Source organism: Mastacembelus armatus, chromosome 4 (assembly GCF_900324485.2).
Source record: "Mastacembelus armatus chromosome 4, fMasArm1.2, whole genome shotgun sequence".
In the NCBI taxonomy this organism is placed as follows: domain Eukaryota; kingdom Metazoa; phylum Chordata; class Actinopteri; order Synbranchiformes; family Mastacembelidae; genus Mastacembelus; species Mastacembelus armatus.
In genome coordinates, this window is record NC_046636.1 from 1,373,753 (window position 1) to 1,398,143 (window position 24,391).

A 24,391-nucleotide genomic window follows, 5' to 3' on the forward strand; every position below is an offset into this window, starting at 1 on the left:
CTTTTACTTCTCACTACATCTTCTCCGTCTCCACCCTGAACTTTGCGGTCCCCTCCTGGCTGACGGGCTGATATTTGGTAAAGGTCAGATGTTGATTGGCAGCTCTGTGTGCGCCGACTTCTGATGAATTCTGTCAGACAATCCACCACTTGTCTTTGTAATTGTAATGACGCGCAGAAAGAGAGACGGCAGGGATTCGGGCTTTTCTCTCGCTCAGTTTCTTGTCACAGAGTCTGGAGAAAATAAAAGTTTTTTTTCTTTCTTCCCGCCCCCTCCTCAATTATAGCTGTATTTTGTTATCCCAACCTCACTGTCCCTGGAGAGGCAGCGAGACTGAAGAGGCACAAAGCAGATATTACATTTGCATGTAGCTCATATTCTGCTATCTTTCTTGCAAAAGTAGGTCACTGTCTCTGCCGTTTGCAGCACAAAACCTTCTAAAAATGTGACAGTAAAGCTCCTTCATACCTGTTGTGATCAGACTGCCTACCTGGTAGCCTCCGCTGCGATTTACATTTCACTGGGATTCATTATTTCGTCTGAATATAGTGCTTGTTTTCCTGACAAGAGGCAGAAAGTATTATTCAAATGTATTTAAAAAGTGATCTGATGTTTCTGTAACCAGCCAGGATACTGAAAGTCCCTCTGGACCCTGAGGACATCACGTCACCGTGGTGTTGCGAGACAAACTGGTTTTCTAGTGCCAGGTCAGGGAAGGTCTGTGCGCTTGGGTTCCGAGTCCTGCATGACACACAACCTGAAGCTAAGACATACGATGGATATCAAACACAGACTGTGTCATCACCACTTTCTGCCATTGTGCAAACATGAACCAAACAAATGTCAGAACAGCAGCTGCCAAAAACCATTTTCCATCCAGGGTCTGCACAGGATCCACAGTATTAATCATCTGAAATCCACCTGTTTTTATACATGATCAGAACAGACTGATCACAAAAAGGACACACGTACATAAATCGGTGTGATAGGATCAGACTAAAGTGACAGAAATCAGCTTTGGCTTCACTTCAGCCATCTTTGTTTACAGCTTGTTTGCACTTATTATTATTAGCTAAAGGCATCTCAAAGCATCTCTCTTATTCCTAACAAGCACATGCTGAAGTCTTTGTTTTTTACAGCTGACAGAAGATATTAGCTGGAAGATAACCAACCCACCTTTGGTCCTCTTTTATAAGGTGTTTCCACTGGAAACTCTTCATGACCCCAAAACATTTAGTTTTGGACCTTCAATATGATGAAACTCATCAAGCTATAGTTTTAAAATAAATTATAACTTATTTTTGTTTACAGGCGGCTGATCCTCACGCTGAAGAAGCTAAAACCGGAGGATATTTGGTGTTTTCTGAAAACACTTGGCAGTACGTCCCAGAAGCCGGGCAAACATAAAGCTCACATCACACACCCTGGGGCATGAACATATTATCATGCAAATACAAGCAAGACGCTCCAAACATCCAGCACACACACACACACGCACAGAGCAGTTACACATCACCGCTGTGTGTAGTTTTGATTGTACACAGATTCCTCTGCGTGTAAAGGCCTCAGACAGGCTAATGGTCCACACTGACATGTGGTGGCCATGAGGGGGGCGGTCCACTGACTGCTAACAGCCCCAGTGTGTCCCTTAAATGCAGCTTCTACACACACACACACACACACACACAGAAAACCACGTCCAAGACGTTTCACACGTGTGTGATAGACACTAACAAGCGTCTGTTTGACTAACACCATGTGTTCATTCGAGTATGTGCATGTTCTGCACTGCAGCTGCAGACGGAAAGTCCCATCTGACAGAAAGCAAAAGCTGCTATTACCGTTCGACTCTCGGCTCCGTCCAGACCTGCTGCTGAGGAAAATGTATAATTGATGTGGAAATGTCCAACTATTTCAACTCTGCTCCTGTTTCTGAGGCCGCCAGCCGTTCCTCTCCCATCCATCACCGGGCCTCGCTGAATTATTAGTTACACACTGACGCTGGTATCCCTGTGCTTTGTGTGCAGGACATTCATACTCATTATTAATGATCTCAGCTTTATTTGAAAGAGGATCAACTTTTTTCTGTCGGTTCATCAGTAGACGATTCATTTTGTGCATAGAGATGTTAATTAATGTGATTATAATTAATCCTGCATCCATCTGCTGTGATCATGTTCCATCCTGTGTTATAAGGTGGATCACATCAGTGCAATATACTGTGGTCACTTTACCTGGTATTTATTTATCCATCCATAGATGTCCATATACTGTACACACTTATAGTTTCTGTAGCTTTATAGTTTTATTCCACTTAGTATTTTTTATATTTTTAATTTCTTATTTATCTCACACTCTGCTGTGTACTTGTACTTTGCTGTTGCAACAATGCAGTTTCCCCATTGTGGGACAAATAAAGGTTTTCTTATCTTATCTTATCATAAGTGACAGCAGCTTCTACAGGTGTGTCGACCTCAGTGACACGTCTCAACATCACTGATTGTCAGATTCTTTGGAAATGTCAGTCAGCAGGTGTTAGCAGCAGTATCCAACATGAACTCAGGGGTCGTCAGGGGAATAATGTGTTTTTAAATTAATGAAAGTAAAATTGTAAATTTAGGTTCAGCTCACTATTAACACAGGACATGGAAAAAGACTTTTTTTATCTTTCTGTCCATATTCTTCCATTTCCATATTCCAACCCTCTCTCATGCTGACCTTTTTGTTTCTGCATCTGTTTGTTGTCAGTTTATTATAGCAGTGGGTTTGATCAGCTCTTTTGTCTGAATCCACGTCTCCTCTCCACAGACAGCGGGGACACATTAGTCTGACCTCCTGTCTCTCCAACCTCCTCCGTCCCGTGAGCTGCCGTTCACTTAATGAGACGCTCCATCAAACTCTCTCTGTGCCTTTTCACGGCCTTTCTCTTATTTTTGTCTCTTGCAATTTAATCCATCCTCATCACGTGAAACTCCTCCCTTCTCTCCATAAATCCCCCATTTTCATTCCTCTTCTCTCATTCTGCCCTTTTCTTATTGAGGGCAGAAAGAAGATGGAAACTGGAGGGAGGCTGAAGGAACAAGCAGGACAAACCACACGCCTCAGCTTTCACACAGCGGCCTGTTATTTTCTCATTTACCTTTCAGTTTGTCAGGGTTGTTTCACACAGCCAGGCAGACAGAGACTGTTGCACCTCGAAGTGAGAAAACATCTGTGTTTTTTGGTTTGTCTGAGGGTAAATCTCTTCCAGAACAGACCCAGGATCTGAGAAGAACTGGTGTCAGACTGTTTGTCAGGTTTCTGTGAATTAATGTGGAGCTTTTTTTTTTTTTTCACTGAAATGTGGTTTAGGAGTCAAAGGCCGCTTTTCTTCTTTGGTGTTTATAGCTGTAGTCTTTTAGCTTTCACTTTTATTAAGGAACCTATTTCAGCCCAGAGCGGTTCATGCCCATCCAGGATTTTAAAAGGTTCAGCTGGGACAGAAAACACTAAGGTCTCTCTTTCTAGAACCTTACTCTCCCAGAATAACTAATTTTACTTCTTTATTTTTCTTTTGCACACAGTCCCTTTCACTCTAATGTGTCTGTCACTGAGCAGCTCACTGCACTAAAAGTCTGCAGATCATCATGAAGCTGACAAATAATAAAATAAGCTCTGAACTGTAGTTCATTTGTTTCAAAGCAGCTTGTTTCTGAGTTTGCTCCTGTGACATGAAGCCTGATAATCACAGTTTGCTCTTCTCTGACTCTTTCTCCTGTGTGTTGTCTGTCTCAGGTACCAGCCCACTGGACAGCCCCCGCAACTTCTCCCCCAACACAGCTGCACACTTCTCTTTCGTTCCTGCACGCAGGTGAGAAACACACACCCATCGATAATTGTGGGACACACCTGGAAAACACAATCGGTGAATCATGCAAAAAACTGGATTGTAATGATGGTAGTGTCAGAGGTTGTGCCTGATTAAGATCACTTTTCTCATTTTCTCATGCTCCTATTTTCACCCTCTAGTGTCAATATTGGAGTTCAGTCTCAGACATAATGGTAAAGTTTCAGATGATACACAGGCTGTTCTTGTCTGTCCTTCAACAAGCTGAACTGTACAGTAAATATTAAATAAACTGTGGCTGAACAGATGAGCTTTTACTGCCGCCGTGTTTGAAAAGCTGTGACACAGCTCGGTGGCCTCGGTGCTGCTGATCAGGAGGCAGATGATCAGGCCGCGGCCGTCACTCAAACCAGGATTATTAAACCTCTTATCTGTCCGGGCTCTCGGCACACACAGCAGCTGCTGAGGGAGGGGAGACGGTGTGTGTGTCTGGATTTCAGTCAGATTTCCGTGTGCGTGTTACCTGTGTGATTTTAAATCCGAGGTCAACATAAATTTGATGAGGCGTCAAAGAAATTCTCAGCAAACCCGCCTCTTAAATCCTCATTAAGATCATGGTGATTCTTTCTGTCAGACCGAGCCGCCGGTTATTTCCATGACACCATCACCAGACACTGTGTGGCAGCTGTGCTGTAGTGCAGCAGCCAAAAACAGCATTAATGATGATTTGAATTGGAAATCCCTGCTCGCCCGGCTGCTGACCTCAGCCCTGCAGCTGCACACTGTGACAACAGCGTCACCGTGTGGTGGAGCTCGGTATGACAGATCCACCGTGGCTGCCTCTGTTTGTCAGTTAAAGGTTGGATCATTTCCACAAACATCTCAAACCATCACGAGAAATAAGACAAAGCCGTTTGCAGCAGTGCTGTGGTCATATCTTTGTTTCTCTGCTTTTCTTCTTCCTCCCTAAATCAGTGACATTATTGCTTTTCATTAAAATTGTATAAACACTGAGGTTTTCGAAAGTGCTTCTTTCTAAAATGGGGGAAAAAATTACCTGTGTTAAAATGTCATTTTACAGCCCCCGACCCTCAGTCCTGAGGAGGAGTTGTTTCTCTGAGCAAATGTTAACAAACATGTGTGTAATACGTGTGTGGACTGTGTGTGTGTGGACTGTGTGTGTGTGGACTGTGTGTGTGTGGACTGTGTGTGGACTGTGTGGACTGTGTGTGTGTGGACTGTGTGTGTGTGGACTGTGTGTGTGTGGACTGTGTGTGTGTGGACTGTGTGTGGACTGTGTGTGTGGACTGTGTGTGTGTGGACTGTGTGTGTGTGGACTGTGTGTGTGTGGACTGTGTGTGTGTGGACTGTGTGTGTGTGGACTGTGTGTGGACTGTGTGTGTGTGGACTGTGTGTGGACTGTGTGTGTGGACTGTGTGTGTGGACTGTGTGTGTGGACTGTGTGTGTGTGGACTGTGTGTGGACACTGTGTGGCTCAGAACAGCTGCAGGATCATAGTGATGAGCCAGTTAGTTATTTCATATGGAACAGGATGAGTCTCCAAAACATCCTGAGTCTTTCACCTGTGGTGGAAAACCCTGCAGCTGCTCAGCTCCGACACTGATGTCTGGGTGGGCAGTGTGTGTGTGTGTGTGTGTGTGTTTGCACATTTGTGTGTGTGAGACTGACAGCAATAAAAAGAAAACCCCTGTCTTGTCTCCCTCACAGTCACGGACACAGGGCTGACAGGTAACTCTGACTCTTTGACCCTTCTCCTTCCTCTCCCTGCGCTCCGTCCTGCATGGCTGAGCACACACTCTGAATGACACCCTCACCTGTAGCTTGCAGGGTCACCTCTTCTTCTGCCGAACTTTCTGTACAATAATCAGGCTTAAACAGGACTGAGGTCTGAACAGGAGACAGGCTTCTCCAACACAGAAACTCTCTGATCACTGGAGGAGAAGAGGGTCACAAAATGTTGAGAAATGCTTGGTTAAATTCTTGTTGCTCCTGAAGGTGTAAGCCTGAGGATGTTCTGTATGTTGAAATTGTCAGTAACTCCCACATCCAGACCCGAACCAGCAGTGAATGGATCTACTCCATGAGGCTGGAGCTGAGCGTCACTGACAGGGCAGGGAAGTGAGTCAAACACGTGGGTGTGTCCTGGGATTTGGAGGAGGGAACTGAGAACTTGTAGGGAAGGTGGCGGCAGTCAGACTGGCTGTCGGCTGTGGACTCCATCATGCTGGATTATCCTCATGGCTTCGCCTGAACCTTTGACTCCATGTGACCCTTGTGTTTGTCTTTTCCCTCCTTCAACTGAATCACCCTGTTGCTGTCTGTGCTGGTGCTGCATCTCCTTCATGCGCCTGCTCTGGGAAGCATGTTTGACTATTAAAACATACATTTGGTTTGTTCCCGTTGTCTTCATCCCTTTACTCTCTCTCCAGGACTGATGGCAGACGCTGGTCCCTGGCCTCGCTGCCCTCCTCTGGATATGGCACCAACACTCCCAGCTCCACTGTCTCGGTGAATAGCTTTACTATGCTTCATGTGTGTGCATGGAATTTGTACGTAGCTTATAACAGAGTATGGATCCCAAAAGGCCCAGAGATAAACAAACCCTCTGCTGCAGCACAAACCTTTTTCTCCCCGTTTTCCCTCTACAGTGTCCTCAAGTGGACATCAGCTCCCCCTTTTCCCCTCCTTATCAGCAGTCCAGCAGGACTAATCCTTCTTCCTCTCCTTTACCTCCTGCTGATTCTCCATCTCCCTTCATATAAATACCTGGTGTGCTGTAGAATGAGTCTCAGGCTGCTTCAGACTCACATACCTGCTGTCTAACTGGTCCAACAGAGGACTGGGTCCCTCTCACCATTATTAGCACAGATAAATGACTTGTTCGGTATAAAGGACGTGATTAGCTGGTAAATGATGGACGTTGGTTGAGAATCAGGAGATTCAGATAAAACTAAATTTACGAGTCACGTCACTAAAGTGCCTCTTACTTCTATTTGTTGGGTGAAGCTCCAAACTAAAGGTGGTGGTTGTTGAGTAGCCCCCAGCCTAACACACAATAGCTTCCAGTTTCCTCCGCTTACAGAATAGACAAACTGGGCCCTGACTAGTCCTCGTCCTGGTCCAGCTCCGGCGTCACCCGCAGTAGCTCCAGTGCTGGTTGTAATCTGTGCTCCCTCTGTGCTCCTCCTCTCACAGTCCTCCTGTTCATCTCAGGAGAAACTGCACCAGCTGCCCTTCCAGCCCACACCGGACGAGCTGCACTTCCTCACCAAGCACTTCAGCTCCGAGAGCATCACGGACGAGGAGGGACGCCGCTCCCCCGCCATGAGGCCTCGCTCCCGCAGCCTTAGGTAGGAGCTCCGAGGCTTTTCTACGGTCACACGATCACTTTTATTTTACAGACACAGCAGCATCCAGCACGACTGATCATTCCAAATCATTTAGGCACATCTACAAGCCCCAGATGTTGACCACAGCTGCTCTGACAAACTAAAAGCAGGCTGTCGTCCCATCATCGTTGTAAGAACATCTCATATGAACACTTGTAGATGCACTTGCACACTTGCAGGTCTTCAGGGAGCTGTCCTCAGCCTGTGGCTGCCTCTGACATCCCTCCTTCTACTTTTCTGACTTCTCATTGTTGTTTTGTCTCCCTTCTCTCACACTTGGTGCTTCGCCTCCATCTCTTCTCAGCAGATTTTGTCCTAGTGTTATCTCCGCTTATCTCCGAGATTGAATTCTTTCATGCTCTGAGATGAAAGGGGGTGAACCTGAGCCGCTTGGTGTGTGTCTGATTAGGATCCCACTGTGTTTGCTGATTGATGTCAGGCTTTGTGTGTGTGTGTGTGCAGCAGCCATCTCAGGTAATCCAGCGTCACCTGTGTCCTTATATAACCGCTGTCTGTGGAAAATGGAAAATGGAATAGATAAAACCATAAAAACACAAAGGGATGTTCTAAAATATTCCAGTTTGGTCAGAGATTGTTTGGTCAAAATGCTGTTATTACAGAGGTGAAGGAGACTGTGAGGAAGTTGTTTCACATGGAGGTGACTTTGGAAAGTGTTCGGGCTGTGGCCCACGGTCACCCCCTGTGGTCGGGGTGAATGAGCCTCAGTGGAGGCCTGGTAGCTGTGAGCATCATTAAAAAGCTCTTAATGAGCCGCCTGCAGCTCGACGGTAAGTGCAGATAAATAACCAGGAGAGAGAGAAAGTAAGAGAGCAGACAGAGAAAATCTACAGATGTGGCACAAAGATTTGTGGAGGCTGGGACAGGCAATATGGAGCAGAAAGGGAAATGAAGTGGGTGAGAGGAGAGATGACGACGATGATGATGGTGATGATGATGATGATGATTGGACCCAGGAGGAGGAGGAAGGACGAGACAAGATGTGAGTGAACAAATGGAAATGAGGTGCAGAGTATAATTATATGCTAATTTTATGAGGCTGCCATGAGGGATGACACTCGCCCTTTTCTTCATTTAGCAGTTTCTTTGTTCATCTCTAATTTTTATTTCTTTTCAGCTCTTTCTAGCCTTTTTTTTTGTTGCTCCTCCTGCTTTTTGTGTCACGGTGCAATCTGTCACTCTGTCCTGTACAAACCCGACCCATCCATCACAGCTGAGTTACAGCCTGTAAAGAAGTTGATGGATAGTTTTCACAGACACCTCATTGGCTTCAGCTCTGGAGAACTGCTCACACTGCATTTCCATATTTCTACACATGTTGTATGAAGCAAACATATTCTCCTTCATATTTTATGTATCAGTGTTAAACAAGCTGCCACAGAACCAGGAGTCTTGTCTAAATATTAAATCCCCAGCACGTCTCCCCTTAGCTGGTCACGTATTTATGTTCATAAAATCAACAGTTGGTCGATAAATAACAGTGTGTTATTTAGGGTTTGAGGCTCTGTGACATTTGAGGAGGCATAAAACTGGTGGTGGAGCAAAGTCTGCAGAGTTCAGCAGTTTTAAAATGGTTTGATGGACCCAGCTCCGTAAATACAAAGGACCAGGTTGCACTAATGTTAGTCCAGTCATTTCTACTTTGTCAGTTTTCCTGCACAGGTTGACCTTCACTGACAGAAGCTTAACAATCCATCAGCAGCAGAGAAGGGACTGGAATTAGAGACTGGATGCAGAATCCGTTAGGAAAGGTGTTAAAATGAGAGCGGATCAGGAAACAGAGCTGTCTTACCAAAATAAAATCTGATGTACTGGTTTACAGAACAGGCCCGAACATCTGGTTCTCTCTCCAGATGTTACCAAAGTATCTTCACTGGGGTTTCACGGGATGTTTTCACTGTTTTCACTCGAATCATGAATCTCATCACAGGATGCTGAGGCGTTGAACACACACACACACACACACACACGCACACACACGCACACACACCTCGTCCACATCTACCTCATCTCTGCTCTGCCTGGCTCTCTGTCACGGCCAATTAGGCCTCTCATTTCCCGAGTCGCCCGCCTCAGTTGTGAAGCACCAATGTTATTTTTCTCTCTCTCTCTCACACACACACACACGCACACACACACACACCGTCGCTCCCATTTTCTCCAGCCTCTCTCTCTCCACACCCACCTCACCACCACCATCTGATTCGCTGTCTCGTCTGATTTACTTCAATTACCCTCTCCACCAATAGGCTCGTTTGCATTTTGAGTGCCTTCAGTCACATGTGACATCACCACTTAGCTGAAGCGAAAAGAAAACAGTTTCCCACCAATATTTTAATTATCCGGTTTTATAAAACAGCCAGAGGCTGAAACGCATTTTATCTTCCATCTCTCAGATATTTTCGCTCTTTTCACAGGCCCAACTTTCAACTTGTAGTCCAACTCTAAAAGTGAAAATTCTCCCACAACTTTACTGTTTCCAAGGTCGTTTTTCATAATAATGGCAGCCGTTTTTTCCGGGCATGGCCACAGGGAAAATTTTATTTCCCATTACAGCAGAAATATAGCCATGTTCTAATTAGCCTTTGTCTGGGTTCTTTGTGTGCTTCATCCCAGGGATTTCACTCCGACCTCCGCTGCAGCTCGCTCTGAACAGGAGCTTTATTTTAATAAAGGCTCAGGCGCTCAGAGCCACGAACAGACAAGAAGAATAACACAGGGAGAAGAAGAAGATATTCTGTGAAAATTAAAGAATGAACATAACAGCCTCTGGCACTGAATCCATCTCTTTCAAGGCTAACCTTTACTCACTGAGCCCGGTGGCACAGCCGGCCCGGTTTTGATTGATTTTTCTTTTCCAAGAAACACGGGCACCAAAGGAGAGCTTTAAAGCTGAGCGTGTCAGAGCTCCGAGTGACTGACGTACACCAGCGATAGTCGGGGGTGAGGAACAGTTAAGGCTGGCTTTGTTTAATAAAGGGTCAGTTCACCTAAATTAGAAAGAAAGGAAATGTTTTTTGTTGGTCTGTGTTAAGCTGCTGCCAACAAAACTTAAGATTCTGCAGATGTTTCAGGTGAGAAAAGCAGACAGGGGGAGGACGTGTCCTTTAACCCACTGGAGGGTTTTCAATGTGCACAAAATCTTAATGTTTGGTGACGGTTGAGCAAAATGAGTGAAATAACTTCAGCTTGCAGCTTCTTTGTAAGTTGAATCAGCCCTAAAACTTAAACCCAAACATAAAACATAATAAAATACATGGAATATATTGTAACATCAGAATCATTGCATTGTTTCATTCCCTTATGACGCTGCATGTCCTCCACTGTGAATAATATTAAATGAACGCTAACAACAAATGAAGCAGGTTAAAACAAAAGGTGTGTGTGTGTGTGTATATATGTGTGTGTGTGTGTGTATATATGTGTGTGTGTGTGTGTATATATGTGTGTGTGTGTGTGTATATGTGTGTGTGTACGTCCATGATGATAAACAGCCTCCATGACGTTTAGCTCATATGTCACATTCATGCTGGTCTCATTCCTATTAAGCTGGTAATTGGACTTGAGCTGCCAATGGATGAGTTAGAGCATTACCTCATCACACCAGTCACGTGTGTGTGTGAGCGCGTGTGTGTGTGCGTGCACCTCATTGACTCATACAAACAAAGGCATCTGGATTCATATTTTCCTCTAACATGCCCTCAGTCTATAAAAATGTGTTTAGTCATTTTATTTCTTTGCTATTTTAGTGCTACTGTTGTTTTGTTCACTCTTAATTCCAGTGAATGTATACTCTTTATTATCTTTTTAATACTTTAATACTGTTCTAACGATTCAATGTGAATATATATAGTGAAAATGAAACTGAAGATAAAACATTTGATGATGTCAGAAACACACTGCTGATCAGTTTGGCTCATTAATGATGATGTTCCGGTCCTTTGTTAGTCAAACCCCTGAGTGTATAAGTGATTGTCGGTATGTTTTATGTGGCAGAAACTTAATCTGACTCATTAAAGGAGTAAAGTTTTTTTTAAGTTTTGAAAAGCTCAGCTGATGTTTGTCGATTTTCAATGAAAATATGATTTTAGGACAGAATGGAGAAAAAAACAAGTATTAATGTGGAAATCATTCTCCTGTGTACCAAATAGCAAGATTGCAGCTGCAATATTTACAGTCATAAGTGGATGGAATGAATAATACAACAGGCTAACAAAGCCTAAAATTGCTTGGAATGAAATTTCTCCTCCCTGACTTGTGCTCACGCAGACACACATACGCACGTGCACACAAATACACACTGTCTATCACCTGTCATCACCCCCTATTCCCCTGAAAGTGAGACAGAAAGGTCAAGGAGATGGCTGCTGTCGCTATTTTGTCTTACTGTAGAGAAAGGATTCGGGGGTGGGGGGTTATTCCTGATAGAGTCAGAAGAGAGATGAGTCCCTGGGGGAGGGAAATAGACAGAAAATAGAGTCCACTGACAGGAGGTGGATTTATATTCTGTTGGAGCTGATACGGACTGAAGGAGGCATCACTGTCAGGTCATGAAAACCCCCGAGAACTGACGGACACTCGGCTGAGGAGTGGACAGCTCCAATTTATTACTGACGACACACACACACACACACACACACACACACACACGCTGCCCATCGGTCTGCAGGTCTCCAGTGGTCTTACCTTTGTGCTATTCTGTGTGTGCAGCCAAGTGAGTCCAGAGGTTGTCATGGTCTTCAGTTTACACCACTGCAGACACACATGTGATGATGACCCCAGGGTCCTGTGTGTGTGTGTGTGTGTGTGTGTGTGTGTGTGTGTATAAACCTACATATCTGCAGCTTGTTGTGGATCATAGTATTTTTCATGGTTTTGTATCAACAGTCATTCAGCAGCCTATAAACCTGCCGCTCCGTGAACATAAAGGCAGGTAATGCAGGTAAACAGGTTAGGATGGTTGGTGTCACCTTAAATCCTTGACTGTCACCTGTGGCTCAGCTCATGTCTCAGTGATTTCACTTTCTCCAACTGAGTCAATGGAAAAATTTCAGATTTTCACAAGACAAAAAGCAAAACAATGTGTGTCTGTGGATTTTTCATATATTTTGATTCACAGCACATAAGAACTGAGGGCTGACCTCAAACCTCAAACAGTATTTTATAAAAATAATTTATTTGATGATAAAAACACTCATCTGTGTTTGTCTGTTGTGTTTCAGCCCCGGGCGCTCGCCTGTCTCCTTTGACCACGAGATTGTGATGATGAACCATGTGTACAAGGAGAGGTTCCCCAAGGTTTGTACTGCACACACACACACACACACACACACACACACACACACACACACACACACACACACACACACACACACACACACACACACACACACACACACACACGTAGGATGAAGTAGATGTGTAGAAGGGAGAGGCAGGGCACAAAAATCAGCTCCCAGAAAAAAAAGGATTTTACGTTGTACGTGTTGTTTGTTGATCCACCCCAGAACAAGCGTATTTAGATCGAGGTCTAGGTTTAGACCAATATCTGACCTCAGTTGAAACAGAACCAGAAACACTCACTTCTCTTTAATGTTGTGAAGCAGGTTCCACAAAAGTTCCCAGTTTGCATTTCTGTGTGAATATTGTATTATTGTATTGTATTATTGTTATATGTGTCAGACACACATTTCTCCCAAATCCTCTTTTTAAATGACTATTTGATTTGAAGGGAATTGCTCTGATATATGACATTATCCTGTGCACATGCAGTCTTTAGTGTGTCCGGTGTGTGCGCACCTCTTCTGTGACTCATCCCACCCCCCACCCCCCGCTTCCCTCCCCTCAGGCGACGGCTCAGATGGAGGAGCGACTGGCTGAGCTGCTCTCCTCCTCGGCCCCAGAGAAGGTCTGCCCGCTGGCCGACGGGGTCCTGAGCTTCATCCACCATCAGCTGATAGAGCTGTCCAGAGACTGCCTGGAGAAAAGCCGAGAGGGCCTCATCACCTCCCGCTACTTCTACGAGCTCCAGGAGAACCTGGAGAAGCTGCTGCAAGATGTAAGTCGGTTACACTTTATTGACTGCCCTGCAAAAAGCAGCTTTTACTGCCAGGTCACTAGTTCTCTCACAAACCAAAACGTCGACGTGTGAGACGTAAATTCAGTTGCAACTCAATTATACTCAACTGTAAAAATATAGAACCTCTCACAAAAATACAGAGCAGCAATGTAAAGCTATAAAAGAAAGAAAACTATTATGTACCTCAGTATAACAAATTTAAAGAGTCAAGATACATTTTTAAAAGGTAAAAATTTTAATGCCTCTTGCAAACTTTATTTATGACCATCCTGTCAACACAAAGTGTTTCCCACTAGGAACACAAAGCTTTAAATCAACCGTTCAGAGAAACATTCAAGGAAGAAAACCTCAAATTAAACAGTCTGGAGCTTTGATGGTGAGTCAGCTGGTAATATCAGACAGATTCATTTGAAGCAGGTGCCAAACAGATGAAGCCACAGTCAGTTTTGTCCACATCATTTGTCGAAACAGAAAATAGCTCAGATCTGGTTTTGTTTAGCCAGTGTTGTGACGCTTCAGGTCCTGGAACAGGTGCAGGGGCTGTAGACACTAATGACGTCTTTGGTTCCACCTGTGCTCGTCCCCAAAACTCTTAGTACATATTTAATAAATACTCTGTGAAGTACATTATGGTAAAAAGTAAACTGAGACACATCTTGATGTTTTAGGAGATGATCCGGATTAAAATTAGACTTCCATCTTTATTTCAGATTCCTTATGAAAGGCATTCTGTAATTATTATTATTGTATTATTCATATGTAATTAATTCATAGGTAGGATCCTGTGTCTAAAACACATCTGCTGAGCATAAAACTACTCAATATAATTTAATAAGAGCAGATTTTCATTCTAAAAATATTAATAATAATAAATCAGTTTTTACTTTATATGGAACAACAAATCATAGATAAATAAACAGACAACTAAGTGACTGTGCCAGCTGCCGTAAGCACCAAACCCCAGAGAAAACTCCAAAACAAACGTTTAAATTTTGTCAAACCAAATATGGAAGTTCTGTCGTGGACGTCTGATGAAGACGTCTGATGAAGACGTCTGATGAAGACGTCTCAGTCATGTTTGCTTTCCTGAGGAACAACTCACGGCGACGTTCACTCATCCTGGCTACAGCCGCCATGTGTCATATGGAGGCACAAAGACTGTGGCCCCTCCCTCAGCGCTCACACATTCCTTCACACACACAGACACACACACACACACACACACACACACACCTGCTGTTCATTTCTTAATGACACACACGCCTCATGTGGCTGTTTGGGACAGTTTCGTGTTTTTATGTGCAAACTGAGACATAATCACATGTGTGTGGCAGTGGTGACATCTCTATTAGCTCAGTTTTGCGGGGGGGGGGGTAACATTATGGCTCCCACTGGCCTCGTATTGACCTTCTATTCCACTGGGACACACACACACACACTCTATCATCATAGACACATACACACACATACGTTCAGGCGAGCACGCACGCGCACACACACACACACACACACATATCTTCCTCGATTTTAATTTCACACTCCAGCAGTCACTGGGGGCTGACAGATGACTCTCCCAGACGAACAGGAGGGGTGAGGGAGGTGCATGCAGCGGGTTTTGGGATGGGCGGGAAGTCCGGGCATTCCTCTGCTTCCGATTGGCCGGGGCTTCGTACAGGGGGAGGAGGATGTACGGGCATCAAGCCTTTTCGAAAGCTTTTGGAGGGTGTGAGGAACTCGAACACATCTGGAGACGCTCCACACGCCAAAGCTGCAGTGCGGTGGATGATGACTTCACCGATTAATCGGCATTAGGCGTTTTTTGGTTTGTTTTGATGTTTTGTTTGCGCGGCGGCAGACCCACAGAGGAGAGAGGAGCATGAGGCCGTGAGCAAACAGCCTCCCTGCCTGCGTTGTTTATGGAAATCCTTCGTTATTTCGGTGGTTTCGTTTTTGTGGAGGAGACATGTCTCGCGTCTCGTGGCAGAGGAGGCTGGAGGAGGAGGAGGAGGTGCTGGAGGAGGTGATGAGGAGGAGTGAGTGGAAGGTGTTCACTCACAGCTGGGAGGAGGAGCCTGACGCAGACTTTGCAGTTGAGTCAATTTTGGTTCGATTTGGTCAAGTTTTAGTGGCACACTGGAACTTCATACCCAGTCGGTTTATTAGGAACCCCTGTTAGGAACCCCTGTGCCAGACCCAGTGGGTTTATTAGGAACCCGTGTCGGACCGAGTCAGTTTATTAGGAACCCCTGTGTCAGACCGAGTCAGTTTATTAGGAACCCCTGTGTCAGACCGAGTCAGTTTATTAGGAACCCCTGTGTCGGACCAGGTCAGTTTATTAGGAACCCCTGTTTGTGTTCTGACCATTTCACAGATGTTCATTCACCTGGACGATCAGTTTGAGCTGAACATTTGATTCGTTTATTTTCCCTGAAGTAAAGGGGGTGGACAGAATCACACAAACACCTGTCAGTTGAGTTCTAGTCGGCTGCTGTAACACAAAGAACAAAATCATCACCAGATGAAGACAAACTTCTAGAAGGGGGATTTCCTGCAGGACTCCTGGATTAGACTGATTCAGTTTTAAGTTGGTGTTCCTAATAAACTGACCACTGTGTGTTAAACTCAGGTTTTATAGGAAACTGCAGGAGCAGCGTGTTCAGGTGTGTGGCCTTTTGGTAAAGTGTCGGCAGATGCATCAATGATTCAATATTGTTGTAATGAGTGAACTGTAGCTGTTCATTTATTGTCAGTGTGATAAATTACATAGTTTATATTTTCTGTAGTACTTCAGTAATATGGTAACCATATAATATACTTCACACTGTGTTTATGTGTAAGTACTAGCCAATGCTATAGTGTTAATTCACTTCATACACCCGTTGAAGGACCTGGGGCCGTGTTGCGTTCACTGCTCTCCGTTCTGTTTGTAACTAACAGTATTGAGCTGAGTTTACCTGTACGCTCAGGTGAACCCATCATTGGCTGTACTGTGACAAACACTGGGTCTTTGTCATTGTTTTCATCCAGTTTAAAGGGTCCTTTCACCCAAAAATAAAGAAATAAAGAAACATATTACAGGATAGAAACATAAACAACATATAAATAGGTTTAGTTTCATGTATGGATGACATGAGCAAACTCTAGTATCACAGGATGTTTATACCATGATATCAGTAAATAAGGGGATATAATTCATTCATTTTCTGTAAATGCTGTTACATAATTGTTTTTAGATAAAATAACACGTGAATGTTTTTGGCTGGTTTTGTTAATGAAACACCTGTTTCATCACATTGGGTTTACAGGACTAGTGCAATAGAGACAATATGAATCAATTGTATCTCGACATAAACAACTGAAGCCAAGTCTCTCAATAAATGTAAATAATTTGATTGATTGATGATTGATCACCAACCCTGGGTTCATTTCCCAGGTTCCTCAGCAGTTTTGTGGAAGTTAATCACATTCGTGGGTTGTTGAAAACACTGACACTGATATTTTAAAAACTTCTAAAATTACTGTCAAATACAGAGTCAGTGATTTGGGTGAAATGTCCCTTTAACTCCTGCAGAGGCAGAAAAGAAAAGCCTGTGTGTGAGTCTAGAAATTGTCATTTGAGAAATTCAGCTTTGAGTTAGTGGGTTATAAATCCCATTTTATTTTTCTGTCTACAAAACTGTTTCTCCAGTCGGTGACTTTTTGTCAGTGCCCTCTCTCTCTCTGGTCCTGACATGTCTCCGTCCTTTGCTTTTGTCCTCCTCATTTATCTGTTGCGTTATTCATCCATCCGTTCTCTCCTCTCCTGGTGTCATGACCCCATTACAGAACTCGCAGGAGGCCGACTCACCTCTCCTCCGTCTCCTCCTCTGCTCCTGATCTTGACTTTTATCTCTCCTCCACCTTTCCCCCCACACCCCTCCTTCCCGTCTCTCTTCACCTCCACCACTCGCCCTCGCTCCTGCTCGCTCATCCATCCCTGTCATGGGCCCTTAGTGACCTGCCGGGTGGTTGCTATGACAACCTGCATCCAGGCCATCCTCTGCTGGAACCCTTGGAGACCCCTTCAGAGTCCTGGGGGTCACCTGGGGGCTCAGACAGAGCTCTAACTCGGTTCTGGTCATGTGTCACATACAGCTGCCAACCTCTGGTTTTAATTGGCTTTTAGACTCAGGTGGAAACGTCTTGATGATGATGTCACCTCAGTCCCGTTCATGTGTAACATAAACCAATCAGATGTTCCATAGTTGGTTATATCTGGTGCACCTTTTATTTAAAACAGGTTTATAACTTCATCGAGTCACAGTTTAATTTGTCTAAATATAAGGACACAATTCAAAAAATCTCACGTCACAAAAATAAATCGTTAAGACACAATAGAAGAAGAAACAATGTCACACTTCTTACTCATATTTGTTTGATTGAAAAACCACATAAGCGAAAAATATCAGGCTGCAGATTAAATCACAGGGAGACGCAGATCGTCTGTGTCGAGTACACACAAGGACCAGACCTGCAGAGGAAACATCCAGTCCGTCTCCCACACTCTGATTGGTTAATTAGCCGCCGCACAGTGGGAGCGTGCAGCCTGTACGATCAGCTCACACACGTTCTGTCTCCTTCACGCTCACGAATACACACACCAATACATACTTAATATTCACACGCTGTACACATACACCCCCCGCTCCGTGTTTCATTACAGTTATAAATTATTCAGAGGGGGTCTGGGCCCCGGGGCCTCCTGTGTCCATCAGCACGACTCCCAACCAACACCCACACACAGACACACACACTTTGTTTATGACTAACCACCTCCTCTCTGTTTGACACCTGCGTTACAGGTTCCACTTTCCACACACACACACACTCCCACCCAATTTCTTCGCGGGATCAGTGTTTGCTCCTGATGCGTTTCCAGTCAGTTACAGTGGATTGCTGGGTAAATTGCTCTGTCTCCACACTGGCAGACATTTCACGGTGGATATCAGGGAGCGAGGCGCAGGTCGTTCTGATTTCGATTACCTCCCAGGTGTAACCGGGGGACCGACTCCACCGTCCGCTGTTCTCGTTCTGCCATGTTTGTGAAGGACAGACACAATACACTTTTCTGCACAGCTTCAAGGTCATATACGAAAACAGGAGATTAATTATTTAAAGTACAATTATCAATAATAAATGTCTTTGGCCGACAACAAGTTTTACTGTGTGGTACAACAATTTTGTTTTACATTTCACAATAAATATCAAAATCAAAGGCCAAGAATCTTCTTGCGGTCCTGAGCTAACCCTGCTGCTCTGTGTCCAGGCTCACGAGCGCTCAGAGAGCATGGAGGTTACCTTCGTCACACAACTCGTCAAGAAGCTGATGATCATCATCGCCCGGCCTGCGCGCCTCCTGGAGTGCCTGGTAAGAGAACATCTGTCGTCATGTGACTGCAGCCTCCTGCATCGTGAACTCACAGTTCCTATATTTAATGAGATTGTGGTTTCTGTGTTAATATACATAATGTTTCATTGTAAAAGTACAGTGTGGTGAAGGAGTAAGTATAATACAAACAACTATATAACAGATATTTTCCCATCGTACTTTTAAACCAGTGATCTAAGACAAAGATACTTGGAACTGTGTATTTAGGAGCCACATCTAGTTTTATCATGTGTGCAGAACATGTCTGGTCCTGTTCTCTTAAATGTTTCAACCAGTTTTGTCCTGGTCAGTTTTAATCACATTACGAAGTAAATTAGGTCCCGACGGCTGTGAAGGATTAAGTGGAACAGCGTTTCCATGCAGCACAGCTCGACTCCACGCCTGGTTAACGAACTGTTTGGAGGATCCTGCTCCTCAGTGTGAACTGATTCCAGTACTGCAGTTCATTTATGGACTTCCTCTGAGAACTTTAAATCAGTTTAATGTACGTGCACACACATTAACACCTCTCAGCAGCAGGGCAGCACTTCATATGTGAAGTGCAGAGATAATTTCTCCACCCCCTCATTACAATCACACTTCTCCCACGCAGAGCTCCATCGGTTTGGGTGAAAACGGTGAAAATCTGGGGCCAAACAGGTGAAGCCAACCGTAAGGGAGCCTAAAAATGAGCCAGGCAGGGAGAAGAGACGAAGACAGAGGGATAATTGGAGGGGCAGCGGAGGGTGAGGAGGAGATGGATTGGAGGAGGAGGAGGCTGCCCTGCTGCTCACACTGTAGCTTTGACTAATCACATACAGCAGAAGCTGTGACACCGGACGAGATGGGATTTTACAAATGGAAGCACAGAGATAGAAGAGGGTGCAGGGACTGGGCTTTGTGCTCTGTGTGTTTGTAGCAGCCCTGGTCTCTGTGCCTGTGGACCCTGGAGTCAAACTGGGGGTGCAGAAACCAGAACTCCATCCTTACACACATTGTTGTCCAGACACGTCTTCACGCTGCTGCTGATGTAGAGGCAGAGCTTGTCGTCTGGTCTGAGAGCTGTTCGACTGTTAGATCCTGCGGTCCAGCATCACGACCTGCAAACTGGTGTTTGTTGTTCTCGTCTATGGAATCAGGCTGCGTTCAGGACCTTTTCCTCAAATCCAACAGTCCAAAAGGACTTTGAGATACAGACAGAACTAAAACTTACAAAACCTTGAAGGACAAAGTATTTTTATTTTGATTCTGTTCAAACAACAGCAGCATTAAAATCCTTCACTCAGTCATCCTGAATCAGTTTTTCTTCAGTGTGGTAGTAAAAGGCCAGGGATGGACCTGAGGTCTGGTTAGACGCTGTGTAACTCACTTCATAAACATAATCACAGTTGTCAAAATAAATATATAAGTACAACAAGAATCAACCCCTGACCCACACAATCAGATGGACACGTGTAAATATTATTGGCCTCCCTTTCTCTCCCCCCTGCAGGAGTTTGATCCTGAGGAGTTTTACCACCTGTTGGAGGCAGCAGAGGGCCATGCCAAGGAGGGCCAGGGCATCAAGTCTGACATCCCCAGATACATCATCAGCCAGCTGGGCCTCACCAGGGACCCCCTGGAGGGTAAAACCATCTCACAGTTTAAGTGTAGTGAGACTTTATAAGAGCAGGTGTTGTGTTGTGTCTCTGGTTCTGGTTCTGCTCAGTAACTGAGCCTGTGTCTCTGCAGAAATGGCCCAGCTGAGCAGCTACGACAGTGGGAACCCAGAAACCCCAGAGACCGATGACTCAGTGGATGTAAGTACATAACCACCATGTAGATAGGAGTGTGATCATCCACTCCATATTTGTCTATGAAAATCCAAATAAATGTGAAATATAATTACCAGTAATGATCTAAGGAACCAAAGCTGTTCTGTCTTGATCGATCAGAATAACTTTCACATTTTCCTCATCACTGGATGTGAACAGTTTCTGTTTTTTGCTGTGTGTTTTGCAGAGTCGAGGAACCACAGTCCCAGCAGCACCACCACAGACTAAAACCAAAACGCCTCGAGAGGAAGACTTTGAAAACATCAAGCTCATCAGCAACGGAGCCTATGGGTGCTGTGTCCTGGAATTTATCCTGTTGTTCTGATTTTAATACATGCCAGCTCCATCTCAGACAACAGCCATGCAGCAGTATTAGTTTAAATACTCTGAAGAAGAACTGAAGGAAACCATCTCACTCCTAAACGTCTAATTATCCCCTGGTTTCCTGTTTCTTGCAGTGCTGTGTTTCTGGTGCGTCACAAGGAGACCCGGCAGCGCTTCGCCATGAAGAAGATCAACAAGCAGAACCTGATCCTGAGGAATCAGATCCAGCAGGCTTTTGTGGAGCGAGACATCCTGACGTTTGCTGAGAACCCATTTGTTGTGTCCATGTTCTGCTCCTTTGAGACCAGGAGGCACCTGTGCATGGTGATGGAGTACGTGGAGGGTAAGATGGTTTCTGAGACGGTGTTTTGTTAGCAGTGCCAGCCGTACCGTGTGGCCTGATGTCACTGTCCTCTGCAGGGGGAGACTGTGCCACGCTGCTGAAGAATATCGGAGCCCTGCCCGTCGATATGGCCCGTATGTACTTTGCAGAGACCGTCCTCGCGCTGGAATATCTTCACAATTACGGCATCGTACACAGAGACCTCAAACCAGACAAGTAAGACACATATTTGGTCTTTGTCGCTGTAAACCAACAACTTGATTTTGTAAATGCTTTTCTCAGTTATCTGCATTTTTTAAGCAACGCTTCACTTTCTGTGCTGCAGTCTTCTCATCACTTCGATGGGACACATTAAACTGACGGACTTCGGCCTCTCAAAGATCGGTTTGATGAGTTTGACCACGAACCTGTATGAGGGACACATAGAGAAAGACACCAGAGAGTTCCTGGATAAGCAGGTACTGGCTCAAGTCTTTTTCCGCCTGTAGTTGTTTTTCCCATAAAATGTGACAACAGTTAAAAGCTGCAGCTGTATATGTGTGTTTTTAGCTGCAGGCGTTCTCAGGAAAGTTTAAATGCACTCTAGTTAGTGCCTCCTCCAGCTGTGACTGGGAAATGGAAGAACTGGTTAGTCCCGGTCCTGAATTCTTCTGTCTGTGTTGACACGTCTTCAGGTGTGTGGCACTCCGGAGTACATCGCCCCAGAGGTGATTCTCCGTCAGGGCTACGGGAAGCCGGTGGACTGGTGGGCGATGGGAGTCATCCTGTACGAGTTTCTGGTGGGCTGCGCTCCTTTCTTCGGAGACACACCTGAGGAACTGTTTGGTCAGGTGATCAGTGGTGAGTAGATCACCTGGCGGACCGGGCTCACGCTCCTGAAGCCATTTTTCTACCACACTGATTCGTTTCTTTATAACTTTTTATATCAGCATCATATTTTAGAGCCAACACATCAGAGTCCAGTCTCAGCTTTGTGTCAAAGTGCTGGTCTCTGAGAAAACATTAACCGAGTCATGTCATCCAGTTTTATAAGACCCTGCTCCTCAAACTAATGGCTGCAGCTTCAGAAGTTTCATGATGAACTTCACTGTGCTGGTGTCGGATGTGACAGGACACAGTTTTAAACAGTCCAGTGTTTACCAGACGTTCAGACCTTTTTAATATCCTTTGATTTTGTCTTTACAATGAAGTCACTAAATATCATTTTATCAAAAAACCCAAAACACGTATGACAGACTGAAACTGAACTTGAACTTATCCTTTGCCAGTGGCTGGAAAAGGTACAATGTTCCTACAATATGGATCAAACACTTAAAGATGAATGTTGTCTGCTGCCTGCTCTCCAGTAAAGGTGTTGTTATGCCTGTGTTTTATTGGGAACTTTTCACGTTGCAGCCTGAGGGCGAGCAGACCTGATAAAATCCTCCACAGTGAGCAGGTTTCTCTGCGGCTGAGACTCAGGCCTGACTTAGATGGAATAAAATCGATGGCGACTTCACTGCTTTTTCTCCTTTGAGTTCCCTCTGATGAAAGGACGGGTCAATGATCATAAACCTGTATTGATCTCTGCGTGTCTCTTTTATGACTGTCTGAGTCTGTCTCCTTATTGATGCAGTGCAGTACGAGTGAGGGCCTCCCTGTCTTTCTATCTGTCTGCAGGGTGTTCGTCAGTCAGGGGCATCAGGCGGCGCAGTGAATTTCAAAAGCTGGATTCTCTCTGTGGAGTTTAAATCTAAAACAATGGCTGCAACATAAGACAAGCGATTTAAAGCAGCTATAGAAATATCCCTGTACACAGAGAAACAGCTTATTGATGAGAACATGGTTATGGGTTCAACAGATGAGAAGCTAAAAGCCTCTGGTGCCCAGTGCATTAAATGAAAATTCAGGCTCTTACTTTGAAAATTTGTGTCAACACTAATTTGTTAGATTTAGTTGGAAAACTGATGCAAGAGCTCAAATCTTCCCCAAACTGCTTGTTGTAAACATCTGTCACAGATGTGCTGCTTCAGCTTTGTCCTGCTGTACTTACAGTAGTTATTAGTTATTATTGATTTATTGAATAATCTGAACTAACAGTCGGCTGATCTTTATTTAACAGTCACAAAGTTTTCCCAGATCTCTGCAGTTCTGTCTTCTTCATTAGGCGTCACGTTCAGAAGCTGTTTGTGGGGATGTCTTTTGTCTTGTAAATTAACTGTGTGTTAATTCAGTGCGTTAGACAGAGGGCTCAGCCCTACTACTCCTACGACTAAATCCAGACAAGTCCAGTGTTTGCGGTGACGCTGTGTGTCCATGTGTTTGTGGTTGGTGTTAGATGAGATAATCTGGCCAGAGGAGGACGAAGCTCTGCCTCAGGAGGCTCAGGACCTCATCTCCAAGCTGCTGAGACAAAACCCTCTGGAGAGACTGGGCACAGGTAACACACACATTCTTTTATTTAGTCGCCTTCTTTTGTCTTCTTTTGGTTCCAGTATTACAGTGTGTTTGGCCCAGGCTGGTTAAATCTGATCATTGTCTCTTCTTCCCTGTCTCACGCTGCTTCCTCTTCTTCTGTTCCTTCACTTTTCATCCCCCCCGTTCTCCTCCTTTCCTTCATCTCCACAGGAAGCGCCTTTGAGGTGAAGCAGCACCCGTTCTTCACAGAGCTGGACTGGAACGGCCTGCTGAGGCAGAAAGCCGAGTTCATCCCCCAGCTGGAGTCCGAGGACGACACGAGCTACTTCGACAGTACGTCTCTGCCTAACTTATACGCATCTGTTAGCAGCCGGAGGATCAACACACAACCTAACCACTCTCACCTAACTCTCTCTGTGCCAGCTCGCTCTGATCGGTACCACCACGTGGACTCAGAGGAGGAAGACGACACGAATGATGACGAACACGTGGAGATTCGGCAGTTCTCCTCCTGCTCGCCTCGTTTCAGCAAGGTACAGACTAATGCTCCTCATCTGACTCCACAAAACATGAGGTGTCCGAGGACATGAGATGTCCGAGGACATGACGTGTCCGAGGACATGAGGTGTCCGAGGACATGAGGACATGAGGTGTCCGAGGACATGAGGACATGAGGTGTCCGAGGACATGAGGTGTCCGAGGACATGAGGACTACAGTTCACAGCTTTTCTAGATTTTGAAAAAGGCTGACTAATATCTGTGATTAGATCAAT

The 24,391-nt window shown here is 44.9% G+C and overlaps 1 protein-coding gene across 1 annotated transcript in view; it reads left to right on the forward strand.

The window, feature by feature from the left end:
• mast2 (microtubule associated serine/threonine kinase 2) overlaps positions 1-24,391 on the forward strand; it is a 125,926-nt gene that overhangs the window by 90,180 nt on the left and 11,355 nt on the right. Inside the window, 17 exon segments of the mRNA XM_026322992.1 lie at positions 3,775-3,850; positions 5,555-5,575; positions 6,277-6,355; positions 7,043-7,197; positions 12,477-12,552; positions 13,103-13,312; positions 18,639-18,740; positions 20,233-20,365; positions 20,472-20,539; positions 20,742-20,845; positions 21,013-21,221; positions 21,299-21,437; positions 21,547-21,679; positions 21,896-22,061; positions 23,539-23,640; positions 23,829-23,951; positions 24,042-24,151. Coding sequence (XP_026178777.1) covers positions 3,775-3,850; positions 5,555-5,575; positions 6,277-6,355; positions 7,043-7,197; positions 12,477-12,552; positions 13,103-13,312; positions 18,639-18,740; positions 20,233-20,365; positions 20,472-20,539; positions 20,742-20,845; positions 21,013-21,221; positions 21,299-21,437; positions 21,547-21,679; positions 21,896-22,061; positions 23,539-23,640; positions 23,829-23,951; positions 24,042-24,151 — 2,006 coding nt within the window.